Source organism: Podarcis filfolensis (assembly GCF_964270895.1).
Source record: "Podarcis filfolensis genome assembly, chromosome: 3".
Taxonomy (NCBI): Eukaryota; Metazoa; Chordata; class Lepidosauria; order Squamata; family Lacertidae; genus Podarcis; species Podarcis filfolensis.
In genome coordinates, this window is record NC_139606.1 from 119485681 (window position 1) to 119507259 (window position 21579).

General features: G+C 47.2%; 1 protein-coding gene across 10 annotated transcripts in view; it reads right to left on the minus strand.

Moving 5' to 3' along the window:
• Positions 1-21579, minus strand: part of PTK2B (protein tyrosine kinase 2 beta) — a 120702-nt gene that overhangs the window by 21643 nt on the left and 77480 nt on the right. For all 10 annotated transcript variants that reach the window (XR_014545816.1, XM_083604990.1, XM_083604991.1 and 7 more), the window contains 11 exons: positions 20358-20475; positions 18347-18386; positions 16961-17007; positions 16296-16349; positions 14815-14912; positions 13808-13892; positions 12731-12831; positions 11283-11398; positions 9141-9241; positions 4202-4291; positions 291-495 (listed from right to left, as the gene is read on the minus strand). Coding sequence is in view for 9 of the 10 variants with exons in the window: in XM_083604990.1 (XP_083461116.1) it covers positions 291-495; positions 4202-4291; positions 9141-9241; positions 11283-11398; positions 12731-12831; positions 13808-13892; positions 14815-14912; positions 16296-16349; positions 16961-17007; positions 18347-18386; positions 20358-20475 (1055 nt within the window). In the remaining variant the exon portion in view is untranslated. The remainder of the gene's footprint in view (positions 1-290; positions 496-4201; positions 4292-9140; positions 9242-11282; positions 11399-12730; positions 12832-13807; positions 13893-14814; positions 14913-16295; positions 16350-16960; positions 17008-18346; positions 18387-20357; positions 20476-21579) is intronic.

Genomic DNA, 21579 nt, shown 5'->3' on the forward strand with positions numbered 1-21579 from the left:
GCACGGAAACACCATTTACCTTCCCGCCGGAGCGGTACCTATTTATCTACTTGCACTTTGACATGCTTTCGAACTGCTAGGTGGGCAGGAGCAGGGACCGAGCAACGGGAGCTCACCCCGTGGCGGGGATTCGAACCGCCGACCTTCTGATCGGCAGGTCCTAGGCTCTGTGGTTTAACCCACAGCGCCACCCGCATCCCTGTTGCTACTCAGCTTCAAAAAACAAAAATAAAAATGTCCCCGGATTCACTGAAAAAAATCTGTTAACCACAGGCTACCCTCCTACTCACCTCAAGCTGCAGACCAGCTCTTTGAACTTGGGCCTGTCGCTGGGGTCATAATCCCAGCAGCGGGTCATCAGCGCGTAGAGGATGGGGGGGCAGGCGTCGGGCTTGGGCAGGCGGTCACCCTTCTCAAGCACCGCGATCACATCCTTGTTCTCCAGCCAGAAGAAGGGCTGCTTCCCGTAGCTGAGGATTTCCCACATGCAGACGGCTGAGGTGGGGAATCAGGAAGAGAAGAGAGCATGGGAGAGACATGCAGGAATTGGTGGGAGACACGAAACTGCACCAGCGAGAAACCAGACTGATTTACCTATTTAAATCTCTGCACCTGGGGGGCGGAGGGGGTTGAACATCTAATTACCGTATTTTTCGCTCTATAAGACGCACCAGACCACAAGACGCACCTAGTTTTTGGAGGAGGAAAACAAGAAAAAAGATATTCTGAATCTCAGAAGCCAGAACAGCAAGAGGGATCGCTGTGCAGCGAAAGCAGCGATCCCTCTTGCTGTTCTGGCTTCTGGGATAGCTGCGCAGCCTGCATTCGCTCAAGACGCACAGACATTTCCCCTTACTTTTTAGGAGGGAAAAAGTGAGTCTTATAGAGCAAAAAATACGGTAGATTTCAATTGTTTTATTTAAGTTTTCCGACTGATTTACCTATTTAAATTTCTGCACCTGGGGGGGGCGGAGGGGGTTGAATACTTAATTAGATTTGAATTGTTTTGTTTAAGTTTTCTGTCTGATTTACCTATTTTAATCTCTGCACCTGGGGGGGGGAGGGGGTTGAATACTGAATTAGATTTCAATTGTTTTATTTCCGTTTTCTGACAAGATGGCTACTGTTTGTATTCTCATTGCTAGATTTTGGATGTTGGATAAATGTCCTGAAAATTGATGTGACTCATTGCACCTGTGGGTAGCCTTTATAACGCCACTAGGGTTTTGCCAACAGCATCAGCTTGCTGCACTTTTAAGTGATGGCTGATCCATGGCCATTTGATGTACCCTTGGGGACAATTTATTTAGTATGTATTTGTTATTGGTTGTTTATTTCCAGGCCTGTCATTTCTGTGTTGCAACCCAGGAGATTTTCTTTGGAGGAATTGGGGGAGGGCAGTTAATCAAGTTATGGGGACGGTGGGGTGCGCTTGGTTCATGGAAGCACAGCAGCACCTCCGCTGCAGTGGGAATGAAGTTTGAAGGCTAACCTAAATGTGAAGAGATCTACAAAAAAAGAGTGTGAAGAGATACCCTCACTGTGAGAAGCAAAGCTACAGGGAACCAGGCAGAGGGCCTTCTCGGTGGTGGCGCCCGCCCTGTGGAACGCCCTCCCACCAGATGTCAAAGATAACAACAACTACCAGACTTTTAGAAGACATCTGAAGGCAGCCCTGTTTAGGGAAGCTTTTAATGTTTGATGTATCACAGTATTTTAATATTTTTTTGGAAGCTGCCCAGAGTGGCTGGGGAAGCCCTGCCAGATGGGCGGGGTATAAATAATAAATTATTATTATCATTATTATTATTATTATTATTATTATTATTATTATTATTATATAATGGTGGGAGAATCTGCATACTCAGACTGTATTAAGAATGTGTCGGGAATATTTCTGCAAAACGTGGCCTTGAGCTAGCCTGATTAGAGATGAGGTGCCCTGTTCCTCTCACGGGATTGGGCATCCAGCTCCGATACTGGAGATGTGCTTGTCCTCTGAGAATGTAAAGTAATTTCTACGCACGTGTAAAGCTAAATTGGAGAAATGCCTCTATTTAAGCCTGTGTAATTTATAGTCCTGTGGATGCCACTTCTGGGGGGGGTTTTTTTTGGACAATAATTTTTATCAGTTTTCAATTACAATAATCCATTGGTAGCCACACTGTACCAATGCCAAATTATAATACAATTACTAATCCCAATCATTCAAATGCCTAATTATATCATTTAGGTGGTCTTCCGCATGCTAGACTTGATGGTTTGATTATTTACTTTCTTTCTGCGTCCCAAAATCTCATTCATCTGAATTACATTCCGTTCAAAATAACAACTGCAATATGAACAACGTCTATTCGTCTTGACACATCAAATGATTTATAAACCCAGAGGTGAAGCATTCAAACTATATCCTTATTCCTCCTGTGTGTGACACATGTGGGTCATAGCTGTCAACTTTTCCCTTTTCTTGCGAGGAATCCTATTCGGAATAAGGGAATTTCCCTTTAAAAAAGGGAAACGTTGACCGCTATGATGTGGGTGCCACTTTTTGTGGGCTGCCCATCAGCCACTGCGGTTCTGAAGCTGTCTCAAACATCACAATGATGTGCAGCATTATTATAATTTATTTATTGAAGGACTCCACCACATCATCCACTTGCAAGCCTAACACCCAGCAGGTTCATCCACCTTGGCTACCTTTGAAACGAGGGCAGCCAATGGGTTGGCTTCTAGGAGCTTTCGACTGGAGCTGTCAGCAGCCTCACATGGCATGGCCAATGGGCAGGGAGAAGGGGAGCCATAGGCCCCGCCCCCGCATCTGGAGGGCACCACGTTGGCAACCCCTGCCTTCAAATACCCCTTGCAATTCCTAAGTGTGTTGCATGTGGTTCCCTCCGTTTCCAGCCTCTGATGGAGGCGGAGCACGCAGGCACGGATCCTGCTGCCGCCGCCTCCAATCATTAAATACCGTATTTTTCGCTCTATAGGACACACTATTTCCCCTCCAAAAATTAAGCGGAAATGTTTGTGCGTCCTATGGAGCGAATGCAGGCTCCTTGACTTCAGCGATAGCAACCTGAAGCGTCCGAAGCGCAGAAGGAGCGCTCCCTCCGCACTCCGGAGGCTTTGCGTTGCTTTCGCTGAAGCCTGGGCACCGACCCCTCTTGCTTTCCAGGCTTCAGGGATAGCCGCCTGAAGCCTTCGGAGCGCAGTGTGAGTTCCTGCTGCACTCCGGAGGCTTCGGGTCCCTTTTGCAAGACTCTCCCGGCTTCAGCAGAGAGGGAGAGCTGCGCAGCGCCCCTTCAGCGAAGTGGGAGGAGAAATGGAAGGGGCTCCGTTTCTCCTGCTGCTTCGCTGAAGGGGCGCTGAGCAGAGAGGGGGAGATTATTTTTTTCTTGTTCTCCCCCTCTAAAACAAGGTGCGTCCTATGGTCGGGTGCGTCCTATAGAGCGAAAAATACGGTAAGTTCTTGTTATTAAATATATAAATATACCAAGAAAAAAGCACACCAATAACTCAGGCCAACGTAAGTTTCAATAGTGGGAGTGGCCCCCACTCGCAAATCAATAGTCAGTTGTAACAAAAACTAATCCATTCAAAAGTATGTATAAAGACAAGGATTACAAACTCATGAGTAGAGATAAGTTCATGTTAGTCCATAGTCAGATTTGACGTGAAGGTCTTAGTTTCAATCACTGAGCAGAAGTCAGAAGTCAGTTATGGATCAGAAACCAGGACAGGACCCTGTTTCGATGTATTCACCTTCATCAACTGGAAGTATCAAAACATGAAAATACATTCAAATTCTAAATTATCATAAATTATAAAACAGTATTATACAACACTTGGTTACTTACCTAATTTTTAAGGGGTCATGTAAGTTTGAAGAACTCGTATAAATATGTCCTGTTATTTTCTACGTTTCTCTCTGACTATGGACTAACGTGAACTTATCTCTACTCACAAACTCTTATCTCCAATACTGTGAAGAATTATTGTGTTACACATATCCTTATGAGTTTGAGTTTGTAATTTGTTTGAGTTTGTAATCTCTATTTGAGTTTGTAATCCTTGTCAGAGTACGTACTTTTGAATGGATTAGTTTTTGTTACAATTGACTATTGATTTGCAAGTAGGGACCATTCCCACTTTTGAAACTTATATTGGCCTGAGTTCTTGTCGTCTCCCAGCAACCACTCACCGAACATCCACACGTCGCTGGCAGAGGTGAATCGGCGGAAGTTGATGGACTCTGGGGCCATCCACTTGATGGGCAGGCGAGTCACCGAGGCTGGGTTGAGAAAGGCGAGGTGGGGAGCAGGGAGAGATCAGAGCCAGTTATTCCCAAAGCACAGGCAAGCCAGCAAGGTTACGACTGAGCGGAGGCTTCTGAATTCGCTTTATTTTTGATTGCTGTATTTTCAATCTTTTAAAAACATGTTTTTATTGTTTGGCACGACGTTGCCAGTTGTAAGCCTTCGGGAGTTCAGAAACGAGGAAGGTAGGAGAGCCATCTCTAAGAAAGATCTACCCCCAACCATCTCCATGTGGCCCCCAAATATAGGAGCAAGGGCAGCTGCCTTATGCTGACTCCAGCATTGGTCCATCTAACTTAGTACTGGCAACTCTGACTGGCAGCAGCTATAAAGCTTATCAGGCAGGGAACCTTGCGCAGTCCTATCTGGAGATGTCAGGAATTGGACCTCAGACCTTTTGCATGCCCTCCCCAAATCAAATGGCTTTGCAGTATGGACGTCCTCCAGCCGGCTGTCATTCCGGGTCCTAGAGGCCTCACTTCAGGCCAAGCGTATGCATAAAGGTAAAGGGACCCCTGACCGTTAGGTCCAGTTGCAGATGACTCTGGGGTTGCGGCGCTCATCTCGCTTTATTGGCCGAGGGAGCCGGCATACAGCTTCCGGGTCATGTGGCCAGCATGACTAAGCCGCTCCTGGAGAAACCAGAGCAGCGCATGGAAATGCCGTTTACTTTCCCGCCGGAGCGGTACCTATTTATCTACTTGCACTTTGGTTGTTTTAAATGATATTTATTCAGAATTTCATCAAAACAAAAACAAAAACAAAACAATCAGAAAAACACAGCAAAAAATAAGACAAAAAGAAAAAGCCAAAAAAGAAAAAAGAAAAATACAAATCTCAAATTACAACTTTCCATTTGCTTATTTCTTGAACCTCCTCACACCTCCCTTTTTGTATTCTAGCTTGATTCGTCATTCCAGCAAATTCTTCCCATGTTTCTCAATTTTAATTTAAATGATTAATCTTCACAATCTATCATATCAATTAATTCAACATAACCTTTCCATCTTTTAATATAATCTGTTATTCAATTTACCTTAATCTTTTTAACCTTATCTTATCTTAAAAATCTTAAAGTTTCAAAATTTACATCATATTCATTCATATCTCCTTAAATCATTTCTGCTAAAGCCAATTTGGTTCCTTTCCAGCATGTTCCCTGATATTTCATTAATGTTACACTAATTCCAAAATTAACAAAAGAATTTCCCTTGATATCTCTAATTTTTATCCAACGTCCCTTCTTCCTGGTTTCGGGTCATGTCAGTCCTTTCTGTCCATTACATCCAGTCCATCAATCTGGTGTTCTTATATCCGAGGCCCTTAAGTCTCTTCTTGGCCCCCTCTGCACATTTTCTTGTCCTTGTTTGTGCTTGCGCACTTCTTTGTCTATTGTTAGCTTCTTGGGGAGTGGGTCTCCGGAGGGTTCCATCCGGTAATAATTTCCATTTTCCTTGTTCAGACTGGCCCCTTCCCCCCAGTCCCTCTCCCCGTCGTCATCTTTGTAATCCAAAAAGTATTTATCCAAAAGATAGTTGTTCACCTGTTTCATAGTCCCACTAGAGTTAAGAGCTTCCTTGACTTCAAACACTTCCCAGCACTCTCCAAGTTCAATCTTCCAACGCAGTAACTTTTGTTCCTGCAGGACTTTGGATTTCTCCATTTGTGTTGTTTGAGGAGTAATCACTGCCTCTTCCTTCTTCATCTGCCCTTGGACTTGCCTTGTCAAACCAGATTCTTGAGTTGGTCGCTGTATAACTTCTTTATCCTTATTCCCTGTTAAATCATATTCGCTGGCCACAGCGCTCATCAAGTCCAATTTTTCATGCATCAAATTCATTTTCTCATGCAGCTGCTCCAGCAAGGCATTTGTCATGCCAAGGGCAGACACTAAACCTTCCTTCCAACACATTTCTGTTCAAGGTCAAACGGCTGGTCCCACGATCCAAATCTTGCAGCTGTAAAGTCCAAGTAAACTACAACAACAAACTGACAGGCTCCCTCTAGGGGACACAGTTTCTTTTTGTATCTATTTTTAAAATGTATCCAACAAAGGAGATTACTTTCGATTTCAAATCCTTTCGATTTTCAAATACTTTGTATCTTTAAAATACAGAAATGCAGAAGGTAGCGTTGAAGTTAATTTGTTTCTCTTCTTTTTTTTTTAACTATCTGACAAAGCACTCCACTTTCAATCAATGGACGTATCAAACAATTTCTGTCCCGACACCCCGTCCCCAGGTTTGGGACGATGGAAACTTAAATTCCTTTACTCTCCTCCTGCAGGATTAAACAGTCAAATTCCCCCCCCCTTTCTCCTGCTCCCAAGGGGGTTTTATTAGTTGTGGATGCAGGAAATTTCCAACTTTAAAGCAGTTTTCCAGGCTGTTGGTTTGCAAGGTCTTTGCTTCAGTCTATATACAAAAAGCGGAAGGCGGACTTCCTGTTTAAACCTTCCCGCTTGTGCCTAATTCATAAATTTTGCAAATTTCTTGATCCAATTCTCCGTTTTTACTCACGGGTACTTGATTTAGAGTCCAAATGTCATCAGGAAAAAGTCAGCGCTCTCCGGCGATGGCTGCGCGGCTTCCCTCCATGGAAATAGCGATCGGTTCGTAGCAGCGTGCTGCTCACCCCACTTCACTCCAGAGCCCCAAAAAGGGGTTTCCTCGTGAGTAGGGGAGGCGCTCTTGGTGCTCTGCCGAACCCCACGTTCCCAGGCTTCTCCGCCTGGGATTTCTAGCGGGCCCCCGCCTTCGCCGCGGCGGGAAGACCCAATTTCCACGGAGCCCATTCCTCTGATCGGAGGAACTCCACCATTCGTCGTTGGCGCTAACCCGGAAGTCCTATATACTTGCACTTTGATGTGCTTTCGAACAGCTAGGTTGGCAGGAGCAAGGACCGAGCAATGGGAGCTCACCCCATCACGGGGATTCGAACTGCGACCTTCTGATCGGCAAGCCCTAGGCTCTGTGGTTTAACCCACAGCGCCACCCGCGTCCCCAAATACCCACCACCGAATACCCGTGTATACGAGCAATGGTTGTTTGGGGACCCTTTCTGGTCCTGGGACTTCCAACCCATTTAACTAGAGATGCTCAAGACTGATCTCCAAACCTTCACACGGGAAGCAAGCATTCTCCCAAATAAACAAACTGCACCCCACATTTTTGAACCAGGTTGCAGGCCAAGCTGAACTGCCCTACAGCGTTGACATGGCCAGAGGAGCTGGCCTCACGTAGAACTGCCTCTTCCAGCTGGGAGGGACATCCCAAGGCCTTGGGTGAAGGCCTTTTCCAGTCGGGTTACCCAATATTTTTGGTGGGACAGCCCAGTAGCTCAGCTGCAGAACATCAGATTTGCCTTCAGATGGTCTCAGCATCAATCCCAACATCATCTTCAGGTGGGGCTGTGATTGTCACCTGCCTGAATCCCTGGAGAGTCACTGCTAGGGAGTGTAGAAAATACTGCGCTAAGATGTTGTTGTTGTTTAGTCGTTTAGTCGTGTCTGACTCTTTGTGACCCCCTGGACCAGAGCACGCCAGGCACTCCTGTCTTCCACTGCCTCCCACAGTTTGGTCAGACTCATGTTTGTAGCTTCGATGTACATGCTCAATTATGTGGCGGCTTCCTGTGTTACTGCGCCAATCCTTTGCACTCGAAATGTTGGGCACTTGAATTGGGCATCTTTTCGATGCACCAGCAAGGGTCAAATTCAGCTTGTGCAGCAAACACAAAGCAATGGCCAGGTGGACTTTAATTACATGTATGCAACATACAATACGATAATCTTTATTGTCATTGTCCCATACAGAACAACGAAATTGAAAAAATCCAAATCAGACATTCAAAAACCAACAAGCCTGCTATCCCAGCCTTGTTAACCCCCTAAAAACTCTGATCCCCCATAATTAAATACAATATACTCCCACAGAGACTACATTACACTGCGTTCTGGGGAATACTGCGTACAGTCGCACCTTGGTAGTCGAACGCCTAAGTTGTCTACAAAATCGGCTCCCGAACGTTGCAAACCCGGAAGTGAGTGTTCCAGTTTGCGAACATTTTTTGGAATGTCCGACGAGGCTTGGATTAAATTCAAAAACCAAGGTACGGCTGTACTGTTTTAGTCATATTCAATGGCATTGCATATGTACTGCAAATTGCTTTGAGACTTTTTTTGGGTAGTACAATACACTCACATTTGACTTGCGCTGATCTATTCATATGATACGATACAATATCTTTATCGTCATTGTCCCATACAGAACAACGAAATTGAAAAATCTACATAAGACATTTAAAACCCAACAAGCCTGCTATCCCAACCTGGTTAGCCCCCTAAAAACTCTGATACCCCATTTTAAAATACAATATACTCCCATAGAGACTCCGTACACTGCGTTTAAAACCAAAATCGCATTTGGATAGAAACTGTTTCTCAGGTGGCTAGTCCTTGTCTTTATAACCCTGTACCTTCTTCCAGAAGGCAGAAGCTGAAAGAGATCATTTCCGGGGTGCGCACTATCCTGCGCTATCTCTGCAGCTTTCTTATGGCACCTGGAAGCTTAGATTTGATCTAAGGTGGGAAGAGTGCACCCAATTATTCTCTCTGCAGTCTTTACAACCCTGGACAGCATTGTTTTTCCCCTGGCTGTGCAGCTCCCAAACCACACACACAGACCATAAGTTGATACACTCTCAACAGTACAATGGTAAAATGCCATCAACAGGTCCTTTGAGAGATTTTTTTTCCGGAGGATTCTCAGAAAATATAACCATTCAGCCTGGAGCTCTGGAACACCCCCAGCCCCCGCTCCTTACCTTTGTAATATTCGTCATCCTCAATATATCTGGAGAGTCCAAAATCTCCCAGTTTGACGCACTCGTGAGAAGCCACCAGTACATTCCGGACAGCGATGTCCCTGCAGGTGACAAAGTAAGATTGGCCACTCCTTTTCTGGGAGGTGGAGGGGGGCAATAGGTATGATGGGGGGGTGGATCAGAAGTGCCTGAGTACACATGCCATGGTGGGACCCCTGGGTCATCTACCGCTCACTGATAAGACAGCCAGCATAGTGGTTAGAGCGCTGGACTAGGACTTGGGAAAAGAGGGTTCGATTCCCTGCTCAGCCACGAAACTCACGGGATGACCTCATTCAGTCCCTTGCTCTCAGCCTGACCTACCTCACAGGGTTGTTATGAGGACAAAACGGGGAGAACTACGGAAGCCAACTCAAGGACCTTGGCAATAGGACTGCTCAAGGTGCCCCGCCTATAAAATTGGAGAAATTGAGAGATATATAGCTGCACCGGCAACATATCTCTTCTTTCTTGTATCCAAAAATGCAAGAAGGGCTTTTACACTCGCCAGTAGCTCGGCTCTGCCCTCGCCGGTCCTGGAAGGAGCCTTTTAAAAAGTCCCATACGTTCAGAGACTTTGTGCCTGTTCATTGGGGGAGATAGGAAGCCCAGAGCACTTGTTCTTTAGATGTCCCTTTTATGAAGAGGCACGTAGTGAGACCATTGATCCCCTGCTGGTGAGGCTCGCTGACCTCCCGGAAAAGCAAAAAATCGACCTTCTCCTGTTAGGCAAAGATCAGAAGACGACCCAGATGGTCGCCAGATTCTGTGCACAGATCTGTAGGCGCAGACCATCTCGCGACCCAAACTAGTTTGTTAAGAAAATCCCCAAACTCGGTTCCAGTGGTAACTCTGGGTCAGCTCTCTGTGGTAGTTTATCTTAAAGTTTTAAGTGTCTATATGCTTATCGCATTTATAAATTTTAATTTTATTTAAAAAGGTTCTTGGAGGAAAAGTGAGATACAAATGTTGTTGTCGTTGGCATTTGTCTGTCTCGGGAGACAACAGAAGAGTGTGCCTTTGGGGGTGAAGTCAAGCCGTTGTCTCCAAAAAATCTTACACATTACTTGGGAAGGCAGGCAAACTAATGCTAGTGTACTGGAAGAAGCAAAGATCACCAGTGTCGAAGAAATGATTCTTTAACTTCGTTGGACTGGTCATGTTGTGCGGATGCCTGATGATCGTCTTCCAAAGCAACTGCTCTATTCCGAACTTAAAAATGGAAAGCGTAATGCTGGTGGTCAACAAAAGAGGTTTAAAGACTGTCTCAAGGCAAATCTTTTAAAATGTAGTATAAACACTGACAGTTGGGAAACACTGGCCTGTGAGCGCTCCAGTTGGAGAACAGCCTTTACCAAAGGCATTGTGGACTTTGAAGATGCTCAAACTCAGGATGAAAGGAGAAACAAGCTAAGAGGAAGGCATGCTTGGCAAACCTTCACCGTGATTAACTCCCACCCGGAAACCTATGTCCCCGCTATGGAAGGATGTGTGGATCCAGAATTGGCCTCCATAGTCACTTACGGACTCACTGCTACAACCCTGTTTTGGAAGACCATCTTACTCGGCTATGGGTGATCGTCAAAGAAGAAGAGGCAAGTGACCTCCCTGAGGTGCACGTCTGGGGTTCCCGGGAGAGAGACTTCCAGCCTGAGCAGCGCACCTGTGCATGTGCATTGCTCCTTGCACATGACCCCAATGTTCTCCCCACTGGAGTTTATGTAACCAAATCCACTCCAGACCCACACACCCTGCCAATCAGGCTCTGCTAGCAATTCCACTGGGGGTGGCCTCCAATTCATTTTCTTGATTTATCCCCCACATTCCTTCTCTAACCCCGGAACTATCTGAGATGCCTTTTCTGGTACCCAGGGCTCCTCTGCATTCTTGTCGCACAGAGGAACACAGGTAGGGTCCATCTGGCATCAATAAGAGGTCTGGGCTTTCTCGATTTCTCAGAGATGATGGGTGGCTGTTTGCGGAGAAGCCCAGGTGCGCAAGTTTGGCATTGTGAAAACGTGTCTCCGATATGTGCTGCCCTCCCGCTGCCCTTGTGGGGCTGGCTCTGTGGGGTGGGGTGGGGGCGAAGTGCCCTTCTCATACCTGTGCACACAGTTGATGGCTTCCAAGTAGGCCATGGCTTTGCCGAGTTGCAAGGTGTAGAGGATGAGGGTCTGCACCTTCAGGGACACCTTGTTCTGCTCCAGGTAGTGCCCCAGCTGCAGCGGGGAGAAGGAAGGGTGAGGGAGAGGAGAGTCACTTTCAAAATGCCCCTCCCTTGGAGAGACCCCTCCCTCAATCCCCCTTCCCCCTCACCTCAGTAGGGCAGGGAGGAAATAAACTTCACTGAATAATTGGAACAGAACTGCAGGTAACTTGAGCAGAAAGAAACAAGGGGGATTTTGCCTTTTTAGGGGCAGGGCTTGTTGAGAACAGGGCTAGATTCAGCTAAAGATAATAATGAAAATAATGAAAATAAAACAGTGGTACCTCTGGTTGCGGGCGGGATCTGTTCCGGAGGCATAGCTGTCAACGTTTCCCTTTTTTAAAGGGAAATTCCCTTATTCCAAATAGGATTCCTTGCAAGAAAAGGGAAAAGTTGACAGCTATGTCCGGAGGTCCGGCTGGATCCCGAGGTTTTTGCAACCAGAGGTCTACTTCTGCGCATGCAGCAAAGCCTGGAAAAATACTTCTGGGTTTGCCACTTTTGCATCCCGAAGTTTATGTAACCAGAGGGTTACGTAAACAGAGGTACTACTGTAGTAACATTAATAATAATAATAAATTTATACCCTGCCCATCTGGCTGGGTTTCCCCAGCCACTCTGAGTGGCTCCCAACAGAATATTAAAAACACGATAAAGCAAACATTAAAACCTTCAATAAACAGAGTTGCCTTCAGGTGTCTCCTAAAAGTCAAATAGTTGTTTATTTCCTTGACATCTGAATGGAGGGCGTTCCACAGGGCGGGCGCCACCACCAAGAAGGCCCTCTGCCTGGTTCCCTGTAACCTCACTTCTCGCAGGGAGGGAACCACAGAAGGCCCTCGGAACTGGACCTCAGTGTCTGGGCAGAATGATGGAGGTGGAGACGCTCCTTCGGGTCTACTGGGCCAAGGGCATTTAGGGCTTTCAAGGTCAGCACCAACACTTTGAATTGTGCTCGGAAACGTACTGGGAGCCAATGTATGTCTTTCAGGACCAGTGTTATATGGTCTCGGCGGCCGCTCCCAGTCACCAGTCTGGCTGCCGCATTCTGGATTAGTTGTAGTTTCCAGGTTACCTTCAAAGGTAGTCCCATGTAGATCCAGAGAGAAAGCTCCCTTGTAGCTAGACAGCCCATCAGACCACATGCTGCCCCACCAAACCTCATGCGACTTTCTCTGATGCTCAGCAACCCCCTCACCCCTCTTGGCCAGCTGACTTACGGGTAACCGAGTTAACCCTTGAGTTACAAACTGAATGATCCCTGCTACTGCACTTTCAGCAATGCCCTACTTTCTGGGTGGGTCACACCTGCTTCCTCCTTGGCTCTCGGCTCTGTGCCTCTCACCTCTCCGTAGGGGTAGAGCTCCATCACGATCCAGGTGGGCTCCTCCTCGGTGATGCCAATGAGCTTCACAATGTGGGGGTGGTCCATTTTCTTCATCAGCACTGCGGATACATTGAAGGCGCACTTAACGTCATGCTCGCTCGGTCAAAAGGAAACCCTGACCGACTCAAGGCTAGGGGACCCAAAGGATCACCTCTCCCTATATGGGGGAGGGGGCTTTTCAGCCTGAGTGAGGCCCACATTCCCTTCTAGGTAATCTTTTTTTGGGGGGGCTAGTTACAGTGGGCTAGTTTCTGCACCCACCCACTCCTTTCTATCAACCTTCCTTGGAGGCTTTTAAGCAGCGGTTGGATGGCCACCTGCCAGGGATTCTTGAGCTGCGATTCCTACAATTCGGGGGGTTGGACTAGATGACCCTTGGTGCCCACCACATTCCGTGGGAGCCCTTCCACTGTCAAACAGCTCTCACCGTCAGAAAGTTATTTCTGATATTTAGGAATCTCTTTTCTTGCCAGTTGAATTTGCTCGAGCTGCAGAGAACAAGCTTGCTCCATCTTATGTGATATTTGGAGCAGGCTCTCAATAATAATAATAATAATTATTATTATTATTATTATTATTATTATTTATTTATACCTCGCCCATTTGGCTGGGTTTTCCCAACAGAACACTAAAACACAATAACCTATTAAACATTAAAAGCTTCCCTAAACAGGGCTGCCTTCAGGTGTCTTCTAAAAGTTTGGTAGTTATTTTTCTCTTTGACATCTGGTGGGAGGGCGTTCCACAGGGCAGGTGCCACCACCGAGAAGGCCCTCTGCCTGGTTCCCTGTAACTTGGCTTCTCGTAGTGAGGGAACCGCCAGAAGGCCCTCAGAGCTGGACCTCGGTGTCCGGGCAGAACGATGGGGGTGGAGATGCTCCTTCAGGTATACTGGACTCTTATCCAAGCTAAATGCCCCCAGATCCTTCAACCATTCCTCATATGGCTTGGCTCCCCAAACCCTTGATCTTGGTCACCCTCCTCTGGACACCTTCCTCCTGTCCCTAGTGTACCAGTGCCTGCCTGCCTTCGTACCTGCTTCGCTCATGAACTTCTCCTTGTTCTCAGCTGTACAGTCCTTCTTGCAGGTCTTGACGGCCACGCTGACCCGGTCTCCGCTCTGGAACGAGAGGCAGACTCAAAGCTCGGCTGAAGCTAAGCAGGGCAGACGGCAGGGTTTGCTGGCTGACTTAAATCCAGTCAAATGCATGGGAGCTGGGAACCAGGAATGCCCACAAGCAGGACAGGGAATAAACAGTGCCTCCTCACAACCCAATATTAAGAGATAGACTCCCCCTGAACATGGAAGTTCCATTGAGCCTGCCATTGCCCATAGGCATAGCCGGGGAGCTTTCCTCACAATGCAAACATTTTTTGGGGAGTAATCCCTATTTTTAAAGGTGGGCAGGAACACCCACCTTTCAATCACCTTTCTAATGACATCAGGCGGTTTAAGGAGGCAGAGGCTTGCCTCCCGTCTTAGCGCTGATCAGAGACATGCCCCTACTTGCTCTTGGATAGCAAAAGGCACAAACGCAGGATTATCTCTGAAATCAGTGCTGCAGTTCCACAGCGCTAAGATTGGACGCATGGAAAAAGGCTTCCTGCTCTTTCAGTTTACGGCCAGAGAGCAGGCAGAGTCTCACCTCTTGATCTTAGCTCTAAGTGTCACAGCGCCGTCTCCAGTCTTAGCGCTGTGGCATTGGCTGCGAAGATTGAAGATTAAGAGATCTCTGCGCCTGATTTCAAATGATGTCAGGTGATTTAGAATTGGACATGGTTTGCCCAAGAAGGCCTGGCGAGCCAAATTCACAGGCTTAGCAAGCCTAGGTAGGCCTGTGGCCTGGAAGATCTCCAGTGATGGTATGTTGTATAGCAGCCTGCTGCTCTCAAAGTCCTGGGATAGTTGACTAGGTAGAGCATGAGACTCTTAATCCCAAGGTTGTGGGTTTGAATCCCACCTTGGGCAAAGGATTGTTACATTGCAGGGGGTTGGACTAGGCGACCCCTGTGGTCCCGTCCATGATTCTATGATGGCTCACCTCGTTGGTGTAAATGCCCTCGTAGACCTCGCCAAAGAAACCCTCTCCTAGGATCCGGCCCAGGACGACATCTTCCCGGGAGATCACGAACTGTTGAGCTGTGGAAGAGAAAGCGTCAACAACACACCAGTTTTAAACGAAGGAAAAAGAACAGCTTCCATCAGTATAGACCAGAAAGGATGGTGTTGGGGAGACTGTTTTGCCTGCCAGCAACTGCCAGCCCAATGGGGGCATAGGGGGTAGATTGGTGGCAGTGTGCAGTGGTTAAAGGGCCACGCTTCTGCTGCAGGAAAAAATGCTCTACCCAGATCTCACCTCTGCGATGCCACAAACTCACTAGGGTAGGCTTATGCAAATCACTCTCTTTCAAAACCTTGCAATTTGGCAGTAATCATACTGGCCAACCTTGCAGGTGTGGGAATGTTCAGGGATGTAGGAGAGAGTATATTGTTTGATTATAGCCTTTCCAACTTGTGTTAACAAGTTCACAATTTAGCAGAGTAACATTCCCCTTTTTAAACTCACAGCGGATGCGTTTGCTCAGGCTCGCTAAAGCCTCTATAATAACTGTTCTCAGCTGAATCTACCTCACAGGGTTGTTGTGGAGGTTAAATGAGGAGAGGGAGAACCAAATATGCCACAACTTAAATCATTTTTTTTGGGGGGGGGGAGGTGAAATGTAAATGTAATGAAGGAATGCATAAAGACCTGTTTAGCTCCAGTTGCCAGATGTGTGTTTTTGTGTAGCCATAGTGGACTCAGAACTCAGCAACCTGAAAATCCTGGCTTCTTTGAGTTCAGAAGTAGACTCTGCACTAAGTTTGTGCTTTAAAAAATACAGAGCCCTGGATGTGAACGGAGCCCCGTTCACATCCAGAAGTGAACGCAACCCACGTCCACACGTCTGCGGGTTGCAATTCGGTGCTTCCATGCATGTGCGTGACATCATTTTGACTGTCTGTGTGAGTGGCGAAAGCCGGAAGTAACACGCTCCGTTACTTCCGAGTCGCCGCAGAGCGCAACCCGAAAATATTCATCCCGAAGCTACTTCAACCCGAGGTATGACTATATTGCATGGCTTTCTGCATTTAGGCTAGCGATGGAAATTTCCTACTGGGACTGCCCATGCCCTACCCAGTCCCCATTGTATAGAAATTGTTCCTGTGAGAAGCCACTAAAATTCATTGAAAGCTTTGCATCTTATATTGTGATACGGCCTCTTCTTGTGAACCACATAAGTAGAGATCAGGGGTCGCCAACATGCTATCCTCTCTATGCTGTCGAATGCCTTCTCCCATCAGTCAAAGCAGCTGGCCTGGCCAATGGCCAGGTGCAATAGGAGCTGCAGTCCTCAAACATCTGGAGGGCACCCCCTTGGCCACCCCTGGAACGGATGCCGGAGCCAATCAACCTCTCCTGTACCTCAATTCATTCCTAAGAGGGCAGAATTAATTTGCAAGTGGTCCAGAAGTTGTACCTACCTCCAGATTTCGGCCGGGATGCTTCGTCTGGAATTTCGGCATAAATATCAGAATCTGGAACAAAGCAGCCCATTTTAATTGTTATGCTGTTTTAATGGGTGCAGGATTTAATTGTGGATGGTTTGAATATTATTCCACTGTGTATTTTAATTACATGTTGATATAAAACTGGAGGCAGGCCAGAAATGGAGGGCATCCCCACAACCACCTGCCCCTCAAGAACACACCAAAAAGGGTTGTGTTATTTTTATCTTTTGTTTGTAAGCCGCTTTGGGATTTATTTGAATAAAAACTTGCATAGAAATAGAAAAACAAAACAAAAAAGTTGAAGGAGGTGAGAGAGAGAGGCATCATCTATGATGTGTACATGGGTTTTTCTGCCCTTGTTATTGCCTCTGGCCAAACAAGATCTGGCAAGAATTCGTAATGCTTTGTAAACCTGTGCAACCTATTGGGTCACAGGTGGAAGAAGGACAACAGGATTTGGGTGGGCACCCTCTAGGGAAGGGTGCTTCCATAATTCCACCGACTCTCTGAAGAAGTGCTCCTCCAGATGGATCGAAGCTGCTGAAGCTCTCTCTGACTCGACTTGCAATTCGTTTTATTTTTTCCTGAAGCAGCCAGTCCTCATGGATCGGATGGCACGAAGACAGGATTCAACTCACCCCCACTGAAGCTCTCTCTCAGCGTGGACCTCCTCTCCTCTATGTGCCTGAGGGCAGAAAGAGTCTCCGGTAAATAATAATAATAATAATAATAATAATAATAATAATAATTTATTTATACCCTGCCCATCTGGCTGGGTTTCCCCACCCACACTGGGTGGCTTCCAACCAAATATTAAAAACAATACAGCGCCAGACATTAAAAGCTTCCCTAAACAGGGCCGCCTTCAGTTGTCTTTTCAAAGTAAAATAGTTGTTTATTGCCTTGACATCTGGTGGGAGGGTGTTCCACGGGGCAGGTGCCACCACCGAGAAGACCCTCTGCCTGGTTCCCTGGAACCTCACTTCTCACAGGGAGGGAACCACCAGAAGGTCCTCGGAGCTGAACGACTAAACAACAACAACAAACAGATGGGCTTCTCCGCCTGCCTGGTGTCAAGGTGCACGCTCGAAAACTTTGCCCCCCCCCAAAAAAGGTCAAGAACTCTGGGCAACCCTTTCCTAAAATAATAAAGCATGTAATTCAAAAAAAGAAAAAGAAAAGAGAAAAAGAAAGTGTCCCCGGATTCCTTGAAAGAAATCTGGTAACCATAGGTTGTTGTTTAGTCGTTTAGTCGTGTCCGTCTCTTCGTGACCCCCTGGACCAGAGCACGCCAGGCACTCCTGTCTTCCACTGCCTCCCGCAGTTTGGTCAAACTCATGCTGGTAGCTTCAAGAACACTGTCCAATCATCTCGTCCTCTGTCGTCCCCTTCTCCTTGTGCCCCCCATCTTCCCCAACATCAGGGTCTTTTCCAGGGAGTCTTCTCTTCTCATGAGGTGGCCAAATCTTGGAGCCTCAGCTTCAGGATCTGTCCTTCCCGTGAGCACTCAGAGCTGATTTCCTTCAGAATGGAGAGGTTTGATCTTCTTGCAGTCCATGGGACTCTCAAGAGTCTCCTCCAGCACCAGAATTCAAAAGCATCGATTCTTTGGCAATCAGCCTTCTTTATGGTCCAGCTCTCACTTCCATACATCACTACTGGGAAAACCATAGCTTTAACTATACGGACCTTTGTTGGCAAGGTGATGTCTCTGCTTTATAAGATGCTATCTAGGTTTGTCATTGCTTTTCTCCCAAGAAGCAATCTTTTAATTTCGTGACTGCTGTCACCATCTGCGGTGATCACTGCCTTGCCGTGGCGAAGAGGCTTGAATAACTCAGAGAAGCTACGAGCTACACTGTGCAGGGCCACCCAAGATGGACAGGTCATAGTGGAGAGTTTTGACCAAACGTGATCCACCTGGAGCAGGAACCAGCAAGCCACTCCAGTATCCCTGCCAAGAAAACTCCATGGACAAAGACAACAGGTATATAATACCATAGGTTAGAAGGATTCATACTTACTGTACTGGGACCTGGGGCAGGCTGATCCTCTTATCATTCTCTGTGGAGAAGGAAGAAGGAAAGGAACATCAAGAGAGCACATGCGAAATTCAAAGCTTGGGCTCAGCCTCCCCATCTCTCTACTGCTGACAGATGGGTTTGCTTGCTTCTTTTCTTGCCTCCAAATCACCAGGGACTAGTAGATTTCCCTTATTCCATCCAGTGGCGTAGCGTGGGTTGTCAGCACCCGGGGCAAGGCAAGTAATTTGTGCCCCTAACCTGTGGATTTGCGCCCCCTAACCCGTGGATTTGCGCCCCCTAACCCTAACCCTCAGATGTTGCGCCCAGTGCGGCCGGCCCCCCCTGCACCCCCCACGCTACGCCACTGATTCCATCCCATTCTTCTTCCAGGTGTTTGTTTGCTCGGTCCCATTATCCACCCCACCAAACAAACACGAGGCATCTCTGATCTGGATTCTGGAACAGTCAATTGCACCCCCTCCTGGAAGCATTCACGGCCTGACGACGCCAGCCCACCTTCTTACTGATATAGAATCGTCAAGTTGGAAGGGGTCCCCGAGGGTCATCTAGTCCAACCCCCTCTAAGGCAGGAATCACAGCTCAAGAATCCATGGCAGATGGCCACCCAAGCTTTGCTTAAAAACCTCCAAGGAAGGAGAGTCCACCACGTCTCATGGGAGACCGTTCCTCTGACAAACAGCTCTTACTGTCAGAAAGTCCTTCCTGATGTTTAGTCAGAATCTCCCATAGTCCCTCCTCCTCCATGAATTTATCTAATCCTCTTTTAAAGCTATCTAGGTTGGTGGCCATCACTGCCTCCGGTGGCAGGGAGTTCCATAGTCCAACTACATGCTGCGTGAAGAAGGGCTTCCTTTGATCTGTCCTGAATCTTCCAACATTCAGCTTCACTGAATATTCAGGAGTTTAGTGTTATGCGGAAGGAGGGCAAGATTGTCTGCTTTCTCCACGCCACGCTCAATTTTATAAACTTCTACCACGTCGCCTCTTTCTTGCCTTTCCTCTAAGTTAAAAAGTCCCAAATGCTGCAACTTTTCTTCACTGGGGAGTCACTGCATGTTCACTGAAGGTTTATTTATTTAGGGGATTTATCGACCGCCCTCTAGCACTTCCTCCCAGGAGGACAGGCAGGTATAAGAACAAAGCAATACAATAAAATTCAGCAGGGTCTCCGCTGAGTAAACCAGCTGGACCACAAGAAGGCAATCAAAGCGGGCCGTGTGCGATGTTGGAATATCTGGGCAGATAAAAAGGGAGCTTTCAGATCGAGTAGGAATTGTTCGTCCAACATTTTTGCAACGACACTGCCATCTGGCGGTTGCTATCCTGCGCTTTCCAGTGCAAATTTTGTTTTCTCATAGGATGTTTGGGTCACTAGATGGTGACGTTGTCTAGCCTGTCAAGCGCAAATTTTGTGAAAACAAATCCGGATCAGGGCTGCACCTGGAGGCAAGCACAGGTCACCTGGAAATCCGCTCCACTTACCTGCGGGGAGGAGTTGTGGTGGACCGCGTGGCCACCACCTCTCCTCCAAGGCGGGGGGCAAAGTACCCCATTGCCCAGGGGATCCTGGCCACGTCCGGCTAATCCAGTGGCTGGGGTGTGTGGCCGGGAACAATTTAAACACTGGTGTGAGCTGGAGATCTTCCTCTTGGCTTGCTGCTATAAACTAAGCCAATACCACTCACAGTCTGTAATCAAGAAAGTTGTGGCCAAAATTTGCCCAGCAATATTAACATAATATCTGTGTCCTGGTGTCTTATTCTTTGTGAGGGCGTGGTTGTGGGGTCTCGACACGCAACTAGAAACATCTCAGAGTGGGCACTGGGCAAGGCATGGCTGGCAAGGGTGTTCCACCCACTAGGTGTCACAGCCAAGAAGACTCCCTACACACACACACACACTGCCCAACCTCAGATGGTGGTGGGACTTGGAGGATGGCCTCGGGTGAAGATGGTAAGGCTTGGCAAGGCTCAAGGGGTTGCTTTCTCACCTCTGTTGGGACGGACGATGAGAGAGGTGTCCAACCCCCCCTGCAGTCTGCAGTAGCCATCAATCAAGTCCGCCATGTTCTCCGCCTCAGCAAGAGAGGCTGTTTTGATCGCCAAAGACTGCAAAGCAAAATAATAATAATAATGAGAGGGTGTCTGTTTGTCAGCCTGGGGGAGAACACCAAAGAGTCCAAGGACTGTGGCTATAGTTTTCCAGATCAGTGCCAGCACCAGGCATGGTTTATAATCAGGAATTATGGGAGTTTTACACCAGCAACTGCTAGAGGGCACCAGATTGCCCATCTCAATCTCTCTCCTTGAACAGAGAGGTAGATAAGGACACATCTGCCCATGTTGTCGTCCTCACTTTCTCATCCTTCCATTTTTGTTGTCATAATAATAATGATAATGATAATGATAATGATAATGATAATGATAATGATAATGATAATAATAATAATAATAATAATTTATTATTTATACCCCGCCCATCTGGCTGGGTTTCCCCAGCCACTCTGGGCGGCTTCCAACAGAACACTAAAATACAATAACCTATTAAGCCTTAAAAGCTTCCCTGAACAGGGCCGCCTTCAGATGTCTTCTAAAAGTTTGGTAGTTGTTTATCTCTTTGACATCTGGTGGGAGGGCGTTCCACAGGGTGGGCGCCACCACCGAGAAGGCCCTCTGCCTGGTTCCCTGTACAGTCATACCTCAGGTTGAATATGCTTCATGTTGAGCGTGTTCAAGGAGCGCGTAATTTCCAGGTTTCGGCGCTCACGCATGCGCAGACGCTCAAAATGATGTCACGTGCATGCGCAGTAGCAGCGAAAAGCGAAGTGCGCGTGCGCAGACGTGCCATCGCTAGTTACGTTTGCTTCTGGATGTGAATGGGGCTCCGGAATGGATCCCGTTCGTATCCAGAGGTACCACTGTAACTTGGCTTCTCAAAGCAAGGGAACCGCCAGAAGGCCCTTGGCGCTGGACCTCAGTGTCCGGGCAGAATACATTTGTCGTGCCACATTTCCACAACAGTTTTTAATGTTTGATGTTTTATTGTGCTTTTAATTCTGTTGGGAGCTACCCAGAGTGGCTGGGGAATAAATGAATTACTGTTGTTGTTGTTGTCCTACAAAATTCACCAGTAGTATTTCAGTGCCCATTTCTCCTGTTTCACCAGCACATTTGACAAATACACTCCCCCCCCCGCAAGCCATTCCCCCATAT